Source organism: Vicugna pacos, chromosome 23, assembly GCF_048564905.1.
Source record: "Vicugna pacos chromosome 23, VicPac4, whole genome shotgun sequence".
NCBI classification, from domain to species: Eukaryota; Metazoa; Chordata; class Mammalia; order Artiodactyla; family Camelidae; genus Vicugna; species Vicugna pacos.
This window is the reverse complement of record NC_133009.1, coordinates 11,622,886-11,645,684: the sequence shown is the minus strand read 5'-3', so window position 1 is coordinate 11,645,684 and position 22,799 is coordinate 11,622,886. Positions and strand designations below refer to the sequence as shown.

General features: G+C 41.3%; 1 protein-coding gene and 1 non-coding gene across 5 annotated transcripts in view; one reads left to right on the top strand and one right to left on the bottom strand.

Annotated features, from left to right (window-relative positions):
• Window positions 1-22,799, bottom strand: part of HHAT (hedgehog acyltransferase) — a 278,182-nt gene that overhangs the window by 217,314 nt on the left and 38,069 nt on the right. For 3 of the 4 annotated variants that reach the window (XM_072948488.1, XM_006198736.4, XM_072948489.1), the window contains exon 4: window positions 9,867-9,980. The exons of the other annotated variant lie outside the window; for it this stretch is intronic. In XM_072948488.1, coding sequence (XP_072804589.1) covers window positions 9,867-9,980 — 114 coding nt within the window. The remainder of the gene's footprint in view (window positions 1-9,866; window positions 9,981-22,799) is intronic. 4 annotated transcript variants of the gene reach the window in all.
• On the top strand, window positions 22,412-22,528 carry LOC116285270 (U5 spliceosomal RNA). Its single transcript, XR_004194938.1, has one exon. It is a non-coding gene; the product is annotated as a U5 spliceosomal RNA (small nuclear RNA).

Sequence of the window (22,799 nt, the reverse complement as noted above, 5' to 3'; positions counted from 1 at the left end):
AACCCACATCCTTAATGCCTGGAATCCACTAGTTATCTTCTCCATTTCTAAAATTTTGTCATTTCAAAAATCACACAGTATGTCACCTTTGGGACTGGCTTTTCTCACTCAGCATGATTCCCTGAGATCCACCCACACTGGGGCGGGTATCAAAGACTCGCTCCTTTTTATTGCTGTGTGGTTTCCATGGTGTGGCTGGACCACAGTCTGTTTAACCATTCACCGACTGAAGGACTTCTGGGCTGTTTTCCAGGTTTGGGCTATTAAGAATAAAACTATTAAAAATAAAACAAACGTATATGTACAGGTTTTTATGCAAAAAAATATGCTTTTATTTCCCTAGGATAAATGCCCAAGAGTGAGCTTGCTGGGTTGCGTGGCAGTTGCATGTTTAGTTCTCTAAAAACTGCCCAACTGTTTCCTAGAGTGGCCATTTTACATGCCCACCTGCTGCACGTAAGTGACCCAGTTTATCCACATCCTCACCAGCATTTGGCGGTGTTACTATCTTTCATCTGAACCATTCTGGTAGTTGTACAGTGACATCCTGCTGTGGCGTTGATTTGCATTCACAATGCTCTTTTAAAGGCTATCAAAGTGTGAACCACCTGCAACTTGCATCAGTCAGCTAGCTGGGCTGAGTGAATTTTGTTGGTTGCATCACAGGCTGCCAGCCCATCGGAAACACCCTGACCCCCTTAGCTCTCTTTATTCCAGGCTCTTCAGTCACTAATAGGAGACAAAAAGGAAGGCAGGGGAACCTTTTCAAAGTCTTACAAATAGTTAGGAAAGAAACCGTACCCTACTTTCGCAGCAGCTGAGGTGAAGCCAGACTGAATGCTCTGGCCTTGCTGATGGGATTGGGCCAGACTGACCTGGGTGGGCAAACCTGCCATCCGCTCCCACTGCTCCTTGCGTTTTCACTGAACTAGTTCCCAAAACAGGGCATAATGGACTCCCTTTGATAGGCAACCCTAGCAGGCTAATATTCTATCCTGCTCCTAATACAAAAATGCAAGCCTGGAATCTAGCATGGTACCTAGCTAACACCCAGTGTGTCATAAATACTGGATAAATGAATGGTCAGCATAGTTGGACGGATAGATGAGTGAGGGATGGATGCGCAGCTGGATGGACGGGTGCATACGGCTCCCCAGGTACTGAGGTTTCACCTAGCAGTTATGACGAATAACAAGAAATTAGCAAAAAACCAAAATGTTGGGCTTTTAGTCACTAAGGTGAAAACCTGCTGTTTTCCAAAGCCTCTGCCTTTGTGCCACTTAACCCCTCATTAACAAAGGCTGCTTGGCCAACACAGAAAGGACAGAAGGGGGTTATTTCACATCTCTTACAATCTTGTGTTGGGGGAAGTCTCGCACGGTGCACTGCTAGCACGGAGCAGGCACCACCCTGTGAAAGCAGACTCTGACAGAACTTGATTCCTGTCACCTCAGTGAAGCCATCAGGAGACCAGCCATTTGAGCTGACTATTTCCAGGGTGGAAACCAGCACCCCTGAGAAAAGACCAGACTTGTCCTCCTTTCTTTTGCAAATCTATACGCTTCAAACCTTCCTCACAGGGGGCCAGGGCACCGGCTGCAGGAAGAGCTGGCTGGCAAGGCCCCCTCCCCCGCCACCTCCACCTCTCTTCTACTTTAGCTGGTTTGTGCCGTGGGCACTGAGTGGCAACAGCCATGCCTGAGTGGTTTCTCTCACTCACTTCCCTCTCGAGGGAGGAACGAAAGTGCAAAGCCTTGGTGACGACTCCTGTTGGCAACATTACCAGACTTCACTGTGCACGAATTCTACTTGTACATCTGCCCAGAAACCACTCAGTCAGGGCATTGCTCAAGAAATAAGTAAAAGGAGTCAATCAATAATCCTTACACGTGGCATCATTTCTTACAAACCACATAATCAACTGCAGCTGTTACTGGAAAAAAAAATATAGATAGATAGATAGACAGACACCTCTCCACACACAAACAGGGAAAGAAAGAAAACCATTCCAGAGTTCAGACAACTGCATTCTCACCTCCTTTCCCTGAAAGCAAAGGCCAGTGGGCCCATACCCAACAAATCTCCCCCCTCCTTAGACAGGCACTGATGGAGGTGGAAGGGTCTGGTTCCAGGAAACCCATTAGTGCCTGAGGCTCCTATTAGGTGCGTGTTCCCACCAGCACGCTGGAAGGGGGCGCCTGCTCACCACGGCCTCCCAGGGGTTAGATTACTCATCTCGGCCAGCACCAAGGGACCACACTTCTCAGCCCTGCGGCCGATGAGCTCAGCCGGTCGGGGCCCAGGGCTGACGACGTGGGTGCTGGCAGTCAGAGGTCCAGTGAAAACGCACCCTGCGGTCAGCGACAGCGCCCAGCCTCAGCCCCCAGACGTGGCCAGCCTTCTCAAAAAGTTCCCACAGGGGTATTTTTAGTTCTGAGGGCAGAGAACACAATGTCTCAGGTGATGAGGGTGTTCAAGAAAGGAGGCCACTGTCTGACCCACCCAGCAAGCGCTCCAGTCCTAACAAACCCACAGCCGAAGCCCAGCGCCCTTACTCGGCCTCTCCTCCCAGGGTGCCGCCCCCATGCTGTCTTGCCAAAACCCAAAGAGAGAGCCCCGCCCAGAGAAAAGGCATTTAACCCTGGCCACAGAGCTCAGTGGAAAGTTTTATTTCTTGTCATGGCAAAAAAAAAAAAAAAAAGAGGGAAAAAAATCACGCTCTTGAAAGTAACCTGTGTCTTCGCCTCTCTCTGTGAGGAGGTGGGGCCAGCAAAGGTGGGGACAGGATTAGGTATTAGCTGGAGGTGGGAGGCATCCTGCAGGGTTTAAGGTTTGGAACCACAAGCATTGCTAACGTCTGTTCCTGCACAGCAGGGTCCACAGTTCATGATGCCCCTGAGAATGGGGAGACAAAAGACAACTGCAGCCCAAATCTTCCACCCTGAGTAAGTACCAAAAACATCCACCCATATTGAGGCCATCTGGAACACCCAGTCCAGGTGGTGAAAGCTTGGAGCTAATGGGGCCAAAGTTGTGGTTCATACTTACATAAGGACCAGGCAGACTCAGACAAAGAAAGCACTGTGCCCCAGCCCAACCAGAGCCCTGCCCACCAGCTGTCCCACAGATTAAGCCTGTGGTTACAAAGGGATGGGAAACAGACAGACACACAGACACACACACACAAATGACTCACAGTGCAAACTCTGCCTTGTTCCAAGAAAAATGCAAACAAAACCTCCTACTGACTTTGGGTAAGATGTGGTCTCCAGATAAGACAAGATCACCTGTCCACCCACGCCTGGTAATGAGATGCAGGGAGCGGAAATAAGCAGACCCCCTTCCTTTCAAGCCACAGCTCAGAAGCCACCTCCCAGGGGGGCCTCCCCTGACACCTCAGGGCAGGTGTGCCCCACTCCTCCCAGGCATCCAACCCACCACCATCAGCCCAGGATTGACCTCAGGATCTGGCTTCCTCTGTCACTTCTCACTCAGCTCACAGAGAAAAGGAGGCTGTGCCCCTCCACCCTCACCACCCCTTTCTTTCTCCCACAGCCCAGCACAATCTTGAAACGGGGTCAGAGAAAGACGTGCATGAGAGGAAGCTGGTATAGCTGAACACAGTCTCCACCCTCAGGAATTCCAGCATCTCAGACAGTCACTCTTTTCTTTTAATTTTTTTATTTTTTTTAACATTTTTTATTGACTTATAATCATTTTACAATGTTGTGTCAAATTCCAGTGTTCAGCACAATTTTTCAGTCATTCATGGACATATACACACTCATTCTCACATTTTTTTCTCTGTGAGCTACCATAACATTTTGTGTATATTTCCCTGTGCTATACAGTATAATCTTGTTTATCTGTTCTACAATTTTGAAATCCCAGTCTATCCCTTCCCACCCTCTACAGTCACTCTTTTCTTGAACCCCGAAGATGGAAGTGCCCCCAGAAGCACATGTGGACCACAGTGGTGGCACACAGCAAACGTCAGCAGACCGCAGCAGCAGACACCCCTTACTCAGCTGTCATCTTATGCCAGGATAACCTTGAAAAACATCAGACCCTCACCACTACCCCAGGCAGCAAGCAGTGCCTCCCTACTGCACCAATGAGGAGCAGGCTTCAAGGTACTAACTTGCTTAAGATGGCACAGCTTGAAAGAAACGCAGCTAGGACTGAGTCAAGAGCTTTTAACCACCCTGAATGCAACTGTCTAAGACAGAAAGAGTTAACTTAAGAGTTACAAGCAAAATAAACAGAGGCACATCTATGTTCTAACCTAGGCATAAATGCAAAACAGGAACTGAAAAAACAGAGGAAATCTGGGAAGAGGGAGGAGCATCCAGCCCAGAAGAGACAGTGAATCTACATCTCGCATTCCCTGCAGAGGGGCTACCTCTACTCCAGGGGAGGGCGGAACCAGTTCTGGGAGACAAGAACACCCTGCTCTATGCATAAAGCCCAGGCACGCGTACAGCGCATAAACAGACGGTACATCTGTGGTATTAAAATTTCAGAGGGAGGATGAGGCAGTTTTAGGAAAAATAGCTAAAAAGGTTCCTGAGGGAGAAATTATGAATAAAAAAATAGCTAGAGACACACTGATCTATAGGAAGCAAATAAGAGGGAGCAAGAACTAGACTGGGAGGCAAAGGAGACCAATCAGATGGGGCCACGTTGGGGTGATGCCATGTAAGGCGGGATGCCACGTGGGGCGGGATGCCACATGGCAGTGGTGGGGAGGGCAGGAGATGAAAAACTCAGTGTGCTCAGGGACGCCTCTCCTTTCCTCTGCCCTCCACTCCATTCTTTCACATGCTCAGTTAAAAATGTGTCAAATCTCAAACACAGAGAAAGGAATATTTATAAATACAGTGTATAAGGTATAAAGAATAATGAAATAACAACACCTGCATACCCACCACCAGCTTCAGAAAGACAAAGTTATCAGTACTTTAAAAAGCCTTGGGCATATGTTAGATATAGATCAATTAAAAATATATCAATTATACCTCAATTTAAAAAATAAGTAAACAAATTGTCAAAGCAAAAACCAACAAACAAAAGAGGGCCCTGGATATCTCCCCCATGATTCTATCAGCTTCCCTCCTCAATCACATGTAAACCACTATCTTGAATTTATTTTAATGTCTACCTCATCTTTGTGATCACACACGAATGTATCATTTAGTCTGCACAGCTTTGTATACACAGGATCACATCTGCTGCCTCTGCAGCTTGCCTCATTAGCTCAATGTCGTGATCTAGAAATTCATTCCACATTGACAATTAGTTATAATTCATTCCTTTCCATGGAAGAAATTCACTACCATTCATCCATTCCCCCACAATGGATATCTGGGTTGCTTCTGGCTCTTTGTTATTACAGATGTCACTGCAACAAATGTCCTGGCTCCTGTCTGTCCCCTTGGTAGAGAAGAGCTTCTCCAGGGAACACGGCAGAGTTAGCACTGCCGGCTGGGGGCTACGCACTTTTTTGACTTTACTAGCTAATGCACTACAGGGAAGCCGGACCGATACAGATTTACAGCCTCTCTGAATGAGTTCAGGTGGCCAGTACTTGATATCGTCATGAGATTTTAGTTTTGTTTGGTCTTTGCCGAACTGGAAAGTGTGAAATGATGTCTTGTAGTTTTAAGATAGATCTGCTTGACTACTAATGGAGTTGAACACGGTTCCATAAGTTCATCGGTCATTTGTGTTTCCTCTTATGCAAATTCCTTTTTCCCATTTGAGCCCCTTTTCTACTGGGTGGTTTGTTTTTTCTTTTTAAAATTTCTTCATATATTCCAAATACTAATCCTCTACTGGTTGCAAATAACGTCCCAAGTGACTTGTCTTTTCACTTTCTTCATTGTGTCTCTGGATAGATCCAAAGATGGACATTGATTATGGTGCACTATTATACATTGATAAGTGCTTAGTTTTAATGTAAACTTACCAGTTTTTTCCTCTACAATTTATACTTTTTCTGTGTTATTTAAGAAATCTTTCTCTACTTTACCATTAATAGGTATTCTTCTCTACATCATGCTTTCTAAAAGTTTTATGCTTTGTTTTTCATTTTAAGTCCTTAATTCACCTTGAAAATGATTATATATGGTATGAGATAAGTAAGCAATTCATTTCTTTTTAACATGACTAAACAGTGTCAGCATTATTTATTGAATAGTTTATCTTTTCCACACAGATCTGAAGTGCCAGTTGTCATAAATCAAGTTTTCGTCTCTGTACATGTATTTTCTCAACTCTACTCTGTTGCATTGGTCTATTTGTCCACCTTGGTGTCCTAATTATTATGTCTTTATGAGTTATAGCATCTGGTAGGGCACACGCTCTGATTTGGGTATCAATTTTATTCTATCTTTTTCATATAACGAAGGTTCCCTCATTTTCCCTTTCCTGAAAAAGACTGGAAAAGATTTAAATAATTTATGCCTTGGATGTCCGGCAGAAGTGGTGTATTAGACTACTGTGTTCTTTACAAATAGATTTTTAAACATTGATTTAACTTCTTTTGATGGTTATAGTACTATAAATAGCAAGTCTTTCTATTTCTTCATGAGTTAGTTTTGGTTAAGTTATATTTTCTAGAAATATGTCTGGCTTTGCCAAAGTCTTCAAAATTATTGGCATAAAGTTGTGCAAAATATCTTAATATATTTTTCATCTGCTTTTCCAAACATAATATTGGTTATTTGTGCATTTTTTCTTTTCCTTGACCAATCATGCCACTGATTATTTCATTAATGTCTACTCTTATTTTTATTATTTCTTTCCTTTTCCTTTTTCCTGCTCTTCTTTCCTAACATCTTACATTGTGTGCTCAGCTCATTAATTTTCAGCTTTCTTCTGTTTTAATATGAGCACATAAAGTTATGCACTTACATAAACTTGAAGTTATCCAAGTAGCACCCTATGAGTTTTGATATGTAATACATTTTCATTCATTTCTAATTATTTCCTAACGTCCAGTATGACCTCTTTTTTGAGCTATTATTTATTTAAAAGTTTATTTTCTTTTTTAATTTCTAAATGAATTAGAATTTTCAGGTCATCTTGCTGCTACTGGTTTCCAACTTAACTACACTGGGATCAGAGAAGGTAACCTACATAAAACACAGCCTTTGAAATTCACTGAAAATTACCTAATAGTCAAGTATGTCATTAATTTTTATAAAGATTCAAAGTGTTCTTTAAAAGAATGTGAATTCTCCAGTTGTTAGATGCAATAATTTACATGTTTCTTATATCAAGTTTATTAACTGTATATTTTATTATTTTTTCTAATATATCAATTAGTGATGAAATTATGTTAAAATCTCTCCCTACAATCATAGAAAAATATTTATTTTTATGGTACTGATCAGCTTTTGCTGTCTATATTTTGAAGCAAAGAAACTTAGAATTATAATATCTCCCTAATGAAACGAACTCTTTATCATTAAACAGGAACCCTCTTCGTCACTAACAATGCTCTTTGCCAGCTGTTAATGAAAGCACACCAGTATCCGGGTGGATGGGGCAAAGATGAGCCTTCTATTTGCTTGGAACACCTTTTTCCATCTTTTCGTTTCAAACTCTGTGCCCTTCTGTTCTAAGTATATCTTGCTAAGAACACTCCTCTGGACCCTGCTTTATTTCTTTCTTCATTTTCCTTTATTTCTGTTTTTCTTCTATGCAGTCTGACAACCCTTTTCTGGGGTTGGGAGGTGGGCGGAGTCCATTCACACTGATGATTACTGGTATGTTTGCATTTATTTCTTCCATTTCTTCGGTGCTTTCTCTTTGTTCTACCTTTTCCATGTTTCATCCTTGCTTTTTAATGAAATTTCTAACAAATGAAGCCCACTTTTTAAGGGGAGGGGGAGACTAACACTGTCTCATCAACCCTACTTTACAGAAAATGATGAATTAAGATCAGTGCTGAAAAGCCTTCCTAAGGTCAGAAAGCCAATGAGTGAGAACGCCCAGGACTTAGTACACCCTCTACTTTCTTCCACTGCACTGCAGCCGGCCCCTCCCCACAGCAGCAGCAGCAGAGAGAGTGGCTGCATTTCACGGATCCTCCTCAAAACAGTCCATCTTCCCCTCACAGAGGAAGAAAACACAGGTATGAAGCTATTGATCTTACCGGCGGGAAACCTGAGATCTAGTGGTAGTAAGTCACTTACCCATGGGCAGAGAAATAAAATGTGTGTTAGAAATAAAATGTTAAATTTCTAGAAATTTTGATGTCTTAACGAAACACCAAACAAATCTCTGGAAGAAAAATTTATTAATGAAGGCTGAGGTTGACCTATTCGCTTCTAATTTAGGAATACAAAAAAAGGTATTATTTTTATTATCAGCTTTGCTCAGAAGGCATTACAAAATTGGATGAAGATAGTCAAAAGGTACAAACTTCCAGTTATACGAGAAATAAGCACTAGGGATGTCATGGACAAAATGAGGACTACAGTTAAGACTGCTGTGTGGTATACTTGGAAGTTGCTAAGAGAGTAGATCCTAAAAGTTCTCATCACAAGGAGAACAAATTCTTTTCCCTTTTTTTTCCCTTCTCTCTCTCTGAGATGCTGGATGTTAACTAAACTCCCCGTGGTAATCATTTCACAATACATGTAAGTTAAGTCATCATGTGGGATACCTTCCTTACACAGTGCCACGTATCAATTATATCCCAGTGAAACTGAAAAAAAGGAAGTTACATGGAATTTTTTAATATATTCAGATCTGGCTGAATCTAAGGTTTTAGTTTTTGCCACTTAAGAAGATGGAAACCCCTTGAGGACAAAACGGTAATCAACATCATAGTTAAAACAGTTAGTGTGCTCTTGGGATTTCCTAGATTCCAGGATGAGAAGCAAGCCCAGAAGGTACCAATTTTTAGGAAAAACCTAAACAACAGCCCAGGTCCGGTGCACATCTCTAAGCACGTGGCACCCTGTTTTCTCAGCCTCACGCCCTGGTCCCTCCAGCCCAGAGGCTCCCACTTCTTCTGTCCCTTCAGTTTCTTCACCTCCGTGAACCTCTAAGAATCAGATGTCTCTCCTGAGTTGACTTCCAAGTCAGTTTTTGGCTGTGCTTTGTTTTTACTGGGTAGATTTTCCAAGCACAGACTCATTTTTTTCAGATTAGGAAACTACAGAGGCAAGAAGCATACATGAGGCGACATCGGCCAAAGCCCCTGTGCCAGGGAAAGGTCCTCTTGGCAGTATCTCCAGCCCCCTGTTAACTCCAGTATAAAGAGCCTCTCAGTTCTGCCTCTTGAGAAAGCACTTTTCAAAAAGCATCCACTTGGAAGAATCTCTTGTTCTCTAAGCCAGGCCAAGGCAAGAGCAAAACACTATGAGAATCCAGACCTGCAACAGCTGCTGTAGCATAAATTACTTGACATTAAAATCATCCCCACTTCTTAATAAAATCATTCACTTTACTTTCTTCTGAACTTGTAAGTAAAATCACATAGATTTTCAACAACAGGCAGTTTGTATAAGATCATTTGATGAAGAATGAGCTTAATGAAGACCATCTGAAGTTAGCTCTACTCTAAAACCTTCATATCCATTGGTTTGAAAGGTGACTTGGAGGAAGCAATCATAGGATAAGCATGTATGAAATCCATCTCTTTCATCATTAACAATGTATCTTTAATTTTTATCTTTGTATTTTTTTAGGGTATAATTTATTTTTATCCTGTTGATCATTAACAATTCTTTCTTATCTTTTCCAGGCTTCCAAGGCTAATATCCATGTCTCCTGATTTCCTAGCTCAGGACTCTTTCTTCCCAAAATGCAAAGGAGAAAGGCTTAAAAGGAAACAGCACATATAATCATACCTTCCTGCTGAGCAGGTTGGCCACTTGAGACACACCCACGTGGCCAAGGAGAAGCCACGCCAGCCGCTGTTTCCCCCATTCCATCCAGAAGTTCCACTCGAAGTCGGTTGGGTCCTAAATAGGCCAAAACAGCAGTTTATCAGAGGGATCTCAGTACGTGTTTGAGGCAAAACACCAGTTACTAAAACGATTATGAGAAGAAGGCCAACATGAGTCCAAACTCTACAAAATGGCATTGACACAACTCTCCTCGCCTTTACCCCATAATAACCCCCACCGACCTGTACCCCACGGCGTGGGTGGTCTCACTGCCACTGCCCTAAGTGAGTGCCTTTGTGAAAGCGGACCCCTAGCTCCCAACCCGGGACCCTTTGTGGAACCAAAACTATTATTCCCACATTATAAGATAAAACAGAAGACAACCTAGGGAATGGGAAAAAATTTTTGCAAATGAAACCAACAAAGGCTTGATCTCCAGAATATATAAGCAGCTCATATGACTCAATAAGAAAAAAATAAACAACCCAATCCAAAAATGGGCAGAAGACCTAAACAAGCAATTCTCCAAGGAAGGCATACAAGTGATAAATAGACACATGAAAAAATGCTCAATATCACTAATTATCAGAGAGATGCAAATCAAAACTACAATGAGGTATTACCTCACACCAGTTAGAATGGCCATCATTCAAAAATCCAAAAATGACAAATGCTGGAGAGGCTGTGAAGAAAGGGGAACCCTCCTTCACTGCTGGTGGGAATGCAGTTTGGTGCAGTCACTGTGGAAAACAGTATGGAGAGTCCTCAAAAGACTAGGAACAGACTTACCATATGATCCAGGAATCCTACTCCTGGGCTTATATCCAGAAGGAACCCTACTTCAGGATGACATGTGCACCCCAATGTTCATAGCAGCATTATTTACAATAGCCAAGACATGGAAACAGCCTCAATCTCCATCAACAGATGACTGGATAAAGAAGTGGTAATATTTATACAATGGAATACTACTCAGCCATAAAAACCAACAACATAACGCCATTTGCAGCAACATGGATGCTCCTGGAGAATGTCATTCTAAGTGAAGTAAGCCAGAAAGAGAAAGGAAAATACCATATGAGATTGCTCATATGTGGAATTTAAAAAAACAAACAAACAAAGCATAAATACAAAACAGAAATAGACTCATAGACATAGAATATAAACTTGTGGTTGCCAAGGTGGTAGGGGGTGGGAAGAGATAGACTAGGATTTCAAAAATGTAGAATAGATAAACAAGATTATACTGTATAGCACAGGGAAATATATACAAGATCTTCTGGTAGCTCACAGAGAAAAAAATGTGACAATGAATATATATATGTGTTCATGTATAATTGAAAAATTGTGCTCTACACTGGAATTTGACACATTGTAAAATGATTATACATCAATAAAAAATGTTAAAAAAAAAAGTACGGTAAAACAGAGACTTAAAGGATTCAGTCCAATCACTGCGCATCACAGAGACAGTACAGGTAACAGCTGCAGTTATCTCAGGGTGGTCACCTGGACACCTGACCAACAAGAGAAACGTAAACTCGACACTAATAATATGGTGTAAGGTCAAGGTCAGTCATGTTAAATCTTGCTGTCATTTACAGGCAGGAGGATAATTTGATGGAGAAATTAGTTAATTTCTCCTATAAGATTATGAGGGAAGAATGAAAGACAACACTTCCCTTCCCTTCCCTTCAGGAAGCTCTGTGTCCGTCAGCATCCTGTGTCTGTACCTGTCCCAGGCGCTGTGTCTATGTGGCTCCCCAGCAGAGGCAGGTGAAGCCTCTGGCAAAATGGCACACATGGGCACTGGGGACTCACACCTAAAAGCCTTGGCCTCAGGAGCCCCAGGAAGATCAGGGCAGCCAAGCTGAGCATGGAGGGGATAAACACAGTGACCGGCCACTCTCAAACGGGCGATGCAGGCTTGGCCAACACGCATCTCAGCACCACCGCGACAGAGGAGGGATGTGCGGTCCTCAGAATTTTCTAGCCAAATGGTGTGGATGGGGAAGGACTCCCCACTGACTATTGATCTATTGATACCGAACACCTCACAGTCTCTACAAGTGGAACTCTGAGTCAAATTTAATTGGATTCAGAGGATTTTTCTCTTTCTTGCACCTGAGGACTGAGGGGGCAATTTCATACACATTACACATACTATAGAACTCTTTTTTTCCAGAAGGTAAAATATAGATTAAAGTGATTGTGACTCATCTCAGACTATGGATGCAGAGGTCACAAATGTAGCAGCTAAGGCTGCAGATTCAGCTTGGGTTTGGATCACAGAGCTACCCGGCTACTGGCTGCGATGACCTTGAATGAGACACTTCACCTTTCTGCTCTGCCTACTCATGTGATCACAGTACTGATCTTCTAGGGATGTGTGAGGTTTAAATGAAAGTCTATGTAAATCAGAAATTTAAAACGGTACCTGGCACACGGTACTCACTAAAAATTGTTACTTGCCGTTAACTGCTAGTCCCATGTGCTTCCCAGCCTTCATTAGCCAGCTAACGTTGTATCATGTGTTAAATTTTGCCTCTTGCTAAAAAAAGAGAGTTTTCCTATTTTCCAAATCAAGAAATACAGCAGTACTGGGCATACCCAAACAACACGTGTTCCCCACATCCAAGATCCTGAAACACACAACCTGCTCATAGGGCCTTCCTCCCAGGATAATCGTGGGTCTGCTCCAATTCCTTCCATTTAAAGGCTGACCACATCAGGGCCCAGGACGTGGCCATGCCACTTTAATCTGGCTTCATCTCTGATCCAGCCCTCATTTCCCCATCTTAAAAAATGTCAAATTAGTGCAGAGCCAATTAACTGTTAAAGGCCAGGAAGTTCAAAGGTCATGCGATGAGGCTACACTAGTAAAATGCCACTTTGTAACAGGGATACAGGTAAAAAGACCCAAAAACCAAGACTGAATTTTTTATCCCCCTCAAAGAAAAAAACTCAACATTTTAACTTTTTAAATATAGGTAACGTTTCTGAACATTCAGAATTTCATGTAGAATTCATGACCTCAGGCTTACCTATGCTTCAAAAGTTTTCCACGTTTAATTTGGGGGGGGGCGAGAAATGACATAATATACAAAAAACCAAAACAAATTTTTATCTTTCATCCCAAGGCCCAGGATGGTTGAAAACTCTGCTAGTCAAATTCCAACAACAAAATTACAGAATCTTTCATCACTAATTATTTCAGAAAATATCTATTTAAGGGAAATAAAAACATTTTTCTTATGTCCTTTCTTCTCCATTTAAAATATTTACCTAAAGGAAATAACCAGACAGAAAGGCTGAGTTAATGAATAGAACAGGATGGCCAATAACTAGTGGTTAATGATTTGGGTGAGAAAAACACTGACTTGCCTGCTGCTATAAGCAAAAGTGTTGTAGACTCTGAACTCCATCACTCACGTCAAGGTAAACTCTATAAAGTCTCAAGTCAAGAACAACTTTTTCATATGCTGTTTTTCCCCCATTTCCTTTCTCAATCCTACAGTCCTCAGTTAGAAACCTCTTTTTCAGTTCTGTAAGGGAGTCACATATAAACTGGGGATAAATTCTAGCCGGACAGAACCAGGAAGGCTTTTTCGTGGAGAAAGGGGAGAGTGAACTCCAAGATCCACATCCAACCTTCAACATCAGTGCTTCTCAAACTTCAGCTGCACACAGATCACCTGTAGGTTTTGTTAATACGCAGATTCTGATCCAGGAAGTCTGGGGTGGGCTCTGGGATTCTGTATTTCGTACAAGCTCTCGGGCGGCATGATGCTGCTGGCCTGGGGACCGCATTTGGAGCAGCAGAGAGACCTACATCACCAGTTACACTTCCCTACGGCTGAATGCTCACAAGCCCAGAGACTCCCGAACAGTTCACCCCACCCCCACGCCATTCCCAGGCAGGGACACACTAAAGCTCATACCTGATAATTCACATACAGGGCAACCATCATCCTGCTCACTATTCAGCAGAGGTGATTCCCTGCTCACACTCCTACATGACCCAGCCAGGCTTCCAGGTTCCACATGCACCCTGTCAGCCTATTCCAGAAACTTCCCCCATTCATCCAGCCTGCCCTCTTCCCAGACTACAGCATACAGATTTAATATGTGGTATGATTCTGCCTATAGCAAGATATTAAAAAGAAAACTCTTTTTTAGAGTTTAAATATCACGTCTAAGGTCCCAAAGCCAATATATGACAGAGCCTGATTTTAAAGCCCCAGGTCCTGAGGACTGCAAAGTCTGTGTTTCATGTGGTAAAATATATATAACAGAAAATTTACCATCTTAACCACTTTTTAAGTGTACAGCTTAGTGACATTAAGTACATTCACACTGTTACACAACCATCACCACCACACATCTCCAGAACTCTTTTCATCTTGTAAAACTGCAACTCTTTACCCATTAGACAGTAACTTTCCACTCCCCCCTTACCCCAGGCCCTGACGACCACTTTTCCACTTTCTGTCTCTATGGATGTGACTGCTCTAGGAACCTCAGAGAAGTGGAATCATACAGCATTTGCCTTTTGTGACTGGCCTGTTCCACTTAGCAGAACATCCTCAAGGTTCATCCATATTGTAGCACGTGGCAGAATTTCCCTTTTTAAGGCTGAATAATATTTCACCATTGTATGGCTATACCAGCCGCACTGTGTTTATCCATTCACCTGTCAGTGAACATCTGGGTTGCTTCCACCTCTTGGCTGTTGTTAATAATGCTGTTATGAACATGGGAGTACTAAATGTTTACTTTTGAATGTTTTGAATTTTAAATGATTTCCTAATGTTGCCAAATAACCTCTTCTTTTTTTAACATATGTACTTATATGAAGAGGTTCAAATCTCTTTCAAAATCATCTGGTAGTTCAAGGACAGAGAGTTAAAAGAAAAAAACTCCTGGTCAATGAAGACCTTCTATTGCCAACCCAGAACTGAGTAAATTTTTCCTTATTCTAGCCATGAATTCTCATCAGCCCTAAATCTCACCAGATCACAGCACTCTCACCCCTGGCCTCTTGGCCAGAGTCCTGCACTGTTATCACAGGCAGAGGGCCAAAACTCTCCTTTTGTGCTTTTTCTTACATTCCTCAAACAATGTCAAATTAACATTGGCTAAAAACATAACCATCCCATGGCTAACGAGGCCAGGGCCCTAGACTGAAATGTTATTAAAGCACCCAATGCCAAGTAAAACCCCAAGGCACCTGCGAGGACACGCCAAGGGAAGCTGAGAAGCCCATCCTGCAGTTACAATCGGTTACCTCAAGTTCACCACTAGGTAAAATCTGAGAGAGCTGACCTGCCCAAGATCGCCCAAACCCAGTCAGAAAATAAAGGAAAGAAGATTCCAGAAACTGGACTGAAAAAGACTGAATCCATGGTTAACAAAAGGGGAACGCTTGTATTCAGGAAAGATGCAACATCTAAAATGCTATGAGAAAGTGACCACGGTAACCTTCTCAAAATAAAATACCTGCTCTGTATGACTGACACTGCCAGTTGTCCGTCAACGCTCCTCCAACCCCTTTCCAGCAGGACTTGCTCTACGTTAAAGGCTGGAAAGTAAAAAACTGCATTTCCCAGAATTCCCTGTAGCTAGCATGTCTCCTTACGACCTAGCTTCTTATGGGCTAATACACACACGAAGACTTTGAAGGTGAAAGAACACAAGGATGTAACGGCCGTGAGACTTCTGGAAGAATGGTGGCGGAGGCCTTTGTTCTTCTGCAGCAGCCGCGACAGAGACTCCAGGATCCAGTCGGGCCAGAGGCGCTGCAGCTTCCTGTTGAAGTGGCTTTTGCTAGCGCACCCCAGTACTACGTTCTCAAGCCAGGAGCTGTGCAGTGGCCACAGTTCTGTGAGTGGCTCTGGGCATTGCTGCTGGAAGCTTACGTAGTGCCTGTCCCTACAGCCCACTCAACTATTCTGAACTCTACTTAAATCCCTGCAGTAAAGTCCTTTCTGCTTAAACTGCCGGTGTGGATTCTGTTGTCTGCAGTGAAACCTTGATCAACATATTTTCCTTCTGGCTGCAGCCAGCTCCAGCTTTATAATAGAAGCATTAAGAAAATAATTCACTTTGAAGAACATTATTCTGAATTAAGACTATTTAGCAGAGAAAAATGAAACAAAGAAAAAAAAACAAAACACCAGGTAAGTCAGTCCAAGGAGTGTTCTAGAATAAGATAATGACAGCAGTGTTTCCCAGTCACAAGTGCATCTATTTATGTATTTAGAAACCAAATAGAAAATGAGCTATTTTACCCACCAGTCTATATTTTTCTTCACTGTAACTCTTCTCAGAGAAAACAATGCAGAGCTAAATATGTTTACTGTTTTCCCTACCCTCATATCCAGCATTTTGCAAAACAGAAATACAACAGAAACCAGACATTTTTGCCTATGTATTTTTCCTCAACAGCATTATGTGCATATGACTTTGAGATCATACCTAATTCCCTATGACACTGAGCAAAAGTTATCTGTGAACAGAGAAAACCTTTATAAGACATGTGAACACAGAAATGTTTCCCTGTACGTTTGAAGGCAGCAGACTCACCTTAATGGCCTATAAATCTCCAAAAGAGAAAGAAAAAAAGGACTAATCTGTAGGAATTCTACACAAAGTACTGCTCTCTGAATGAACTCAGGCTAATGATTCATTTGGCAATTATTGAAAGAGTTTTATCTTTCAACAGATGCTTTACTGTTTCTAAAATAATTTGAACTAGATTATTTTACTGCTTACAATTTCCAGAGACAACACTCTTTCCCCAATCAACACTTCTTCAAAGATAAAATGTTTTCACTAACAAAACTTTTTTTTTTCCCTGTAAGTAACAAATGTCTTCACCATCCAGCCCAGGTGAAGAAGATGCTCACAAGGGTGGGGGTGCCGTCAAAAGGACCAGCACGAACTATACTGTTTACCATGTACTATCCAGCCTCTTAACTAGCCATCAGGATGTAAGCCTGGCAAATTGGTCCAGGGTATAATGGGGGCGGAGGTGTTCCACAAAAGATGATGATGATGTTCTGCAGAAGTCATCTTTGAGATGACTTAATTCATCACGGGGACCTAATTGATGTGAGTGGATTCTCTGAATCTCTTCAACCTAAATGCCAACCTAAACCCAGTAACATCCTCTGGCTACACCTCTACCTACCTACTTTCTAGCAGTTGCTTCAGATTATTTAAGACGTATGCACACACATGATCAAACATGTAGAGACTCTGTCTCCCTACTTTCTCTAGTCCGTATTTCTCCCTTTCGTCCTAAAGCTGACAAATTAAGAATCAATTTTTTAAAAGAAATATTAAATTCTAGTATGAAGTCAAAGGCACAAAAACTATATTATATTCCCCATACCTCTCAAACTTGAAAAACACTAACCATATTTTCTACAAGATATGTACAGAGATGAATTGTAAACAATTAATAAAGCTGATAAATAAGTTAAGGATCATGACCCAAAAAATGTAATAGAACAGGATGGCTAGACAGCAAATTATACAAGCTCGTGAGATTCCCCAGCTACAAACTATGCTAATAGATGACGCATCTCATTAATGTCGCTTCTCCAGAATACCAAGAAGACAAAGTCACAGTAACATGGAGGGGGAAAAAAATGGTCCCTGTGGCCCCTTAAATGGCCCTCATGTTCAGAGAATTTGCTTTCTGCTTAGGAAGTCTTCACACGTTCAAGAAAACTGATTAACACATAACATCTCTGAGGTGGGCAAATACTAGTAAACTGGAACTCTAGATGGAATACCAAAATGTTGAAGGTCCCCAGGGCAGAAGGCCAATTAAGAAAGATAAGAGTGATGAAAGAGAGAAAGAGGAAAAACTGACATTTTTGACATCCAGCTGGGGGAGAGGAGAGGAGAGGAGCTCTCCATAACCCCGCAGACCATGTTTCTCCTTGAATTTTACCCACCATGAAAGACCAGGAAAGTGGGCAATCGGAGGATATGGAAGGGTTTTCCAGTGTATCTCTTCAGTCTGTCCCCTTTGCCCATTTAGCTAGCTGTCCAAGCTCTCAAAGAGAGACCTCTCTGTGAAGTAATAGAAAACATATCTACTGTTGACTGCCCGTGGTGCCTGGCACAGAACTCCTAAAACCCTTGTAATTTCCTGTGGTAACAGCACTAGGAGCACCTTTTGTTTGGATATTTGATCTTTAACCCTGGTTCCTGACACAGAGCTCCTAAATCCCTTGGAATTTCCCAGGTGATAGCAGTGTTTTTTGTTCTAATGAGGTGGCTCCTGGTGGGCTCCTGGATGAGGGCAGATCACCAGAAGGCCAAGCCAGGATTACAAGTTCAGAATTTTTAGCCCCACTTCCCATTGTCCAGAGAAGGGAGAGGGCCTAGAAATGAAGTTAATGACTGATCCTGCCTCTGTGAGGACGCCTCCACAGAAAGGTCACAAGTACAGGGTTCAGAGAGCTTCCAGGTTGGTGAACACGTGGAGGTGCTGGGAGAGTGGTACCCTTGGAAGGAGCATAAAACCCCATGCCCCTTCCCACGTACTGTTTCCACATTTGCTGTTCTAGCAAATTAATTGAACCTGAGGAAGGAGTGGTGGGAACCTCCAGTTTAAAGCTGATCGGTCAGAAACACAGGTAACAAACTGGACTTGCAATTAACATCTTAAGGGAGGTAGGGGGAGCAGTCTTGTAGGACAAGCCCTTAACCGGTGGGTCTGATGCTGTCTCCAGGTAGATAGTGTCAGAGATGAGTTACATTGTTGGTATCCAGTCGGTACTGCAGAGTTGCTTGGTGTAAGGAAAGTCCACGGACATCTGGTGTCAGAAGTATCACAAGTATAGCAGCAGTATGAGAGTAAAGGAGAAACACACAGAAGTGAGGTTTTCTATACCTTCCCCTTTCAAGGCATCCCATAGAACGGTCAGCCATCACAATAGCTGAGGTGCCTCCATGGCTGGGAACAGAGACAAACAAGAACAAGATCCAAAGCTTACCACATCTTTCAGGCACATCTCCACCAACCATTCCCCCACGGTGTATTGCTTCAGCTGTCTCTCTGCAGAAACTTATTTGTTTGTTATTAAAATGACTTCTCTTTTCTTTATGATGTCTGAACTTATTTTAAATGCTTCAACACAGAGATTTCTAGTTTCAGGCAAGATACAATAAATATATTTCTCCCTAACCCTCCCACTAAGGACTGCTAAAAACGCCGGACGTGATTATAAAACAAACATAAGAAGATTCTGAAAGATGGAAAGAATAAGGCAGACTGACTAGGGACCTCAGGACTAGAGGAATGAAAGTAAACCAAATAAAATTAAATAACTCACTGGATAAGCTATTATTAATAGCAGAGGTAGATAACACAGGAAAGAATCACTGAACTTAAAGATATGTCAATGGAAAGTACACAATCTGAATAACAAAGAAAAAATTAGGCTGAAAAACACAACCAGAGCCTCAGGGACTTGTAGTACAGTTATAAAAGGCCTGACGTTCGTGTCACTGGAATCCTAGAAAGAAAGGAGAAACATATGGGGATAAAAAATATCCAAAGAAATAATAACTAAAAATTTCCCAAATTCGGCAGAAGGAATAAACCTATAGATTTGAGAAGCTGACCCCAATCAAATTAAATATACCAATTAACAGGCAGAGACAGGCAGAATGGATTTTTAAGAAACAGTTCAACTCTATGCTGTCTACAAGAAATTCACTTCAAATATAACAATATAGGTAGGTCAAAAATAAAAGGCTAGAAAATGTTTGCTTTATAAACATTAATCAAAAGAAAGCAATAGCAGGGAGGGTATAGCTCAGCGGTAGAGTGCATGCTTAACATTCAGGAAGTCCTGGGTTCAATCCCAAATACATCCACTTCAAAAATAAATAAGTAAGTTAACCCCATTACTTCCCCACCCCCTGAAGCAAAAACAAAAATAAAAACAAAAAACCTCATGTTTAAAAAGAAAAAGAAAGTAGTAGTGGCTATATTAATATCAAATAAAGTAGACTTCTGTGAAAGAAAATCAACAGAATCAAAAAGGATCATTAATAATGATAAAAAGGTCAATCCATCAAGAAGACATAACAATCCTAAATGTGTATGCACCAAACACAGCTGTAAAATATGTAAAGCAAAAACTGATAGAACTGGTACAAATAAACAAATCCACAACTACAGTTGGAGACTTTAACACCTCTCTCTCAGCAATTGATAAAACTACTAGACAGAAAATAATTGAGGATACAAAAAAAAAAACTTACCACAATCAACCAACAGGATCTAAACATTCACAGAACATGCCATTCAACAACATCAGAATACACATACTTCTCAAGTATTCATGGAATAGTCACTTAGACAGACTATATCCTGGGCCATAAAACAAATTCCAACAAATTTAAAAGAATTTCATTGTACAGAATGTATTCTCTGACAACAATGGAATCAAACTAGAAATCAGTATCAGAAAGATAACAAAAAATCTCCAAACACTTTTCCAAGTAACACTTGAATCAAAGAGGAAATCTTGAGAGAAATAAAATAAATAAATAAATAAAACTGAATTAAAATAAAAATATAATTTCTCAAAAATGGGTACCTAAAGCAGTGATGAAGAAAAATATATAACACTAAACCTATCCCAATCTCAGCAGAATGTTTCATAGATATAGAAAAGTTCATTTGAAAACATTTGGAAAAGCAAAGGAATTAAGTGAGCTAAAACAGTTTTGAAAAAAAGAACGTTAGATTAGAATACTTGACTTTTTAAGACTTACCAGTAGTCAAGAAAATGCAGTATTAGTGGAAAGATACATAGCTCAGTGGAACAGGAACAGAGCCACACAAGTTCGGCCAACGGATTTATGACAAAGGTGCAAAACAATTCAACAGAGGAAGAATAGTCTTCTCAACTAAAGGTGCTGTAGCTACTGGCCACCCATAAGCAAAACAATAATAAACCTCTACCTAAGTTAATATAAAAATTAACTCAAAGGGGATCATCGATGTAATTGTAAAATGCAAAACTTCAACAGTTTTGGAAAAAATACAGCAGAAAGTCTTTGGGGCCACACAACTAGACCAAGAGCACTCAGATATGACACCAAAAAGCACAGTCCTTACGAGAAAACAAAATTAATGAACTGCACGCTGTGAAAGACCCTACTAAGAAGATGAAAAGTCAAGCTACTGACTGAGACGTAATATTCTCAAACCATCTGTGACAAAGGACTAGTATCTAGACTATACAAAAAACTCTCTGAACTCAACAATAAAAAAATAAAACCCAGGTAGAAAATGGGCAAAAGATATAAACAGAATTTCACCAAAGAGGATACAGAGATGTCAAAGAAGCACATGAAACCAAGTTCAACATTCTTAACCGTTAGGGAAATGCAAATTAAAACCGTGATGAGATGCCACTAGACACCTATCAGGACAGCTGACATGTAAAATGTTACTAATGCCAGATGCCGGCAAGCGTGCAGAGAAACTGAGTATCTCATACCTTGCTGGCGGGACTGTAAAATGGTACAGCCATTTTGGAAAACAGTTTGTACAGTTTTTTGGGTTTTTTTTTTTTGTCGGTTTTTTTTTTTTATAAAACCAAACATATACTTATCATACAATCCAGCTATCCAAATCCTGGGAATTTATTCCTGAGAAATTAAACTTAAGTTCACACAAAAATTTGGACACCCGTATTCATATCAGATTTATTGATAATAGCCAAAAATGGTTTTGGCTTCAATGTCAAATGGTTAAACAAACTGCGGTTTATCTATAGCATGAACCAATACCCTGCAAAGAAAAGGAATGGGCTACTGACAACACACAACTTGGATGGATCTCAAGGACTTTACGCAGCGGGCGGGGGTCGGGTCTCAAAAAGGTAACATACTGTATGATTCTATTTCTATAACATTCTCAAAATGACAAAATCATGAGATGGAAAATGAAACGGTGGCTTCCGTGGGTTAGGGATCCTGAGAGCAGGATGGGTGTGAGCAGAAAGAGGCAGCAGGGGAGTTCTTTGCGGTTTTGTATTTGAACTGTGTTGGTGGTTAGAGAAAGGAAAGAAATGGAACCCTACTCAAAGTCCCAAAATACAATATACAAAAACTGCAGCTTCTGTGGTTGAACCAGGATGGGGTTTAGAGCCCAGCCATGTGGACCTCCACTTCGCCCCCTAATGGTGGCTCCAGAGGCACGCTGTGAATACCAAGGTATTTGGGGAAATCTCAAAGTGGATAACTCAGACTTCTCATTTGCATACCCATAGCTCCTTGCACGGAGTACCATTCTTTCAAGTTTAAAAGAGTATTTCTTTAAAATTAACATTTCTAACTATAAGAAGTGTGCTTACAAAATTCCTTGCACAAATTTTAGGCAGGAAATAGCTGTTGGGGATAAAGAGCCACCATCAGTGAAGTAGGAGTTGTGGTTATTGGAGAGGTGAGCTTCGGAAGCTTAGGGTATGCTCTGGTTTCTCTTCAGATCGAATAAATCTTTCGCCTTTTACTAAAGATTTCCGTGGAGAGAAACAACTCTGAGTCTCTAACTAATTTTTTGAGGCCTTGCTTTTGGCAGGGCTAGTCTTGTTGTTTTAATAAAAGACATTACTTCTTAACTATATGATGTTTTCATGTGGTTTCTATTAACTCATTGTTCATATTACCTTGTATATATAAGGTTCATGATATGAACCTTGTAGGCTAGTTTTTGTTTGTTTTCTATTTGCTCTATAATCATAAAGCTAAATGAGTTCCCACTGGTAAAACCTATTAATTTGTCTGTTAGTTGTTATGATCCATATCAGGAATTTTGGCTGAAACAAGGTAAGAGCCATTCCCCTTCCCTACCCT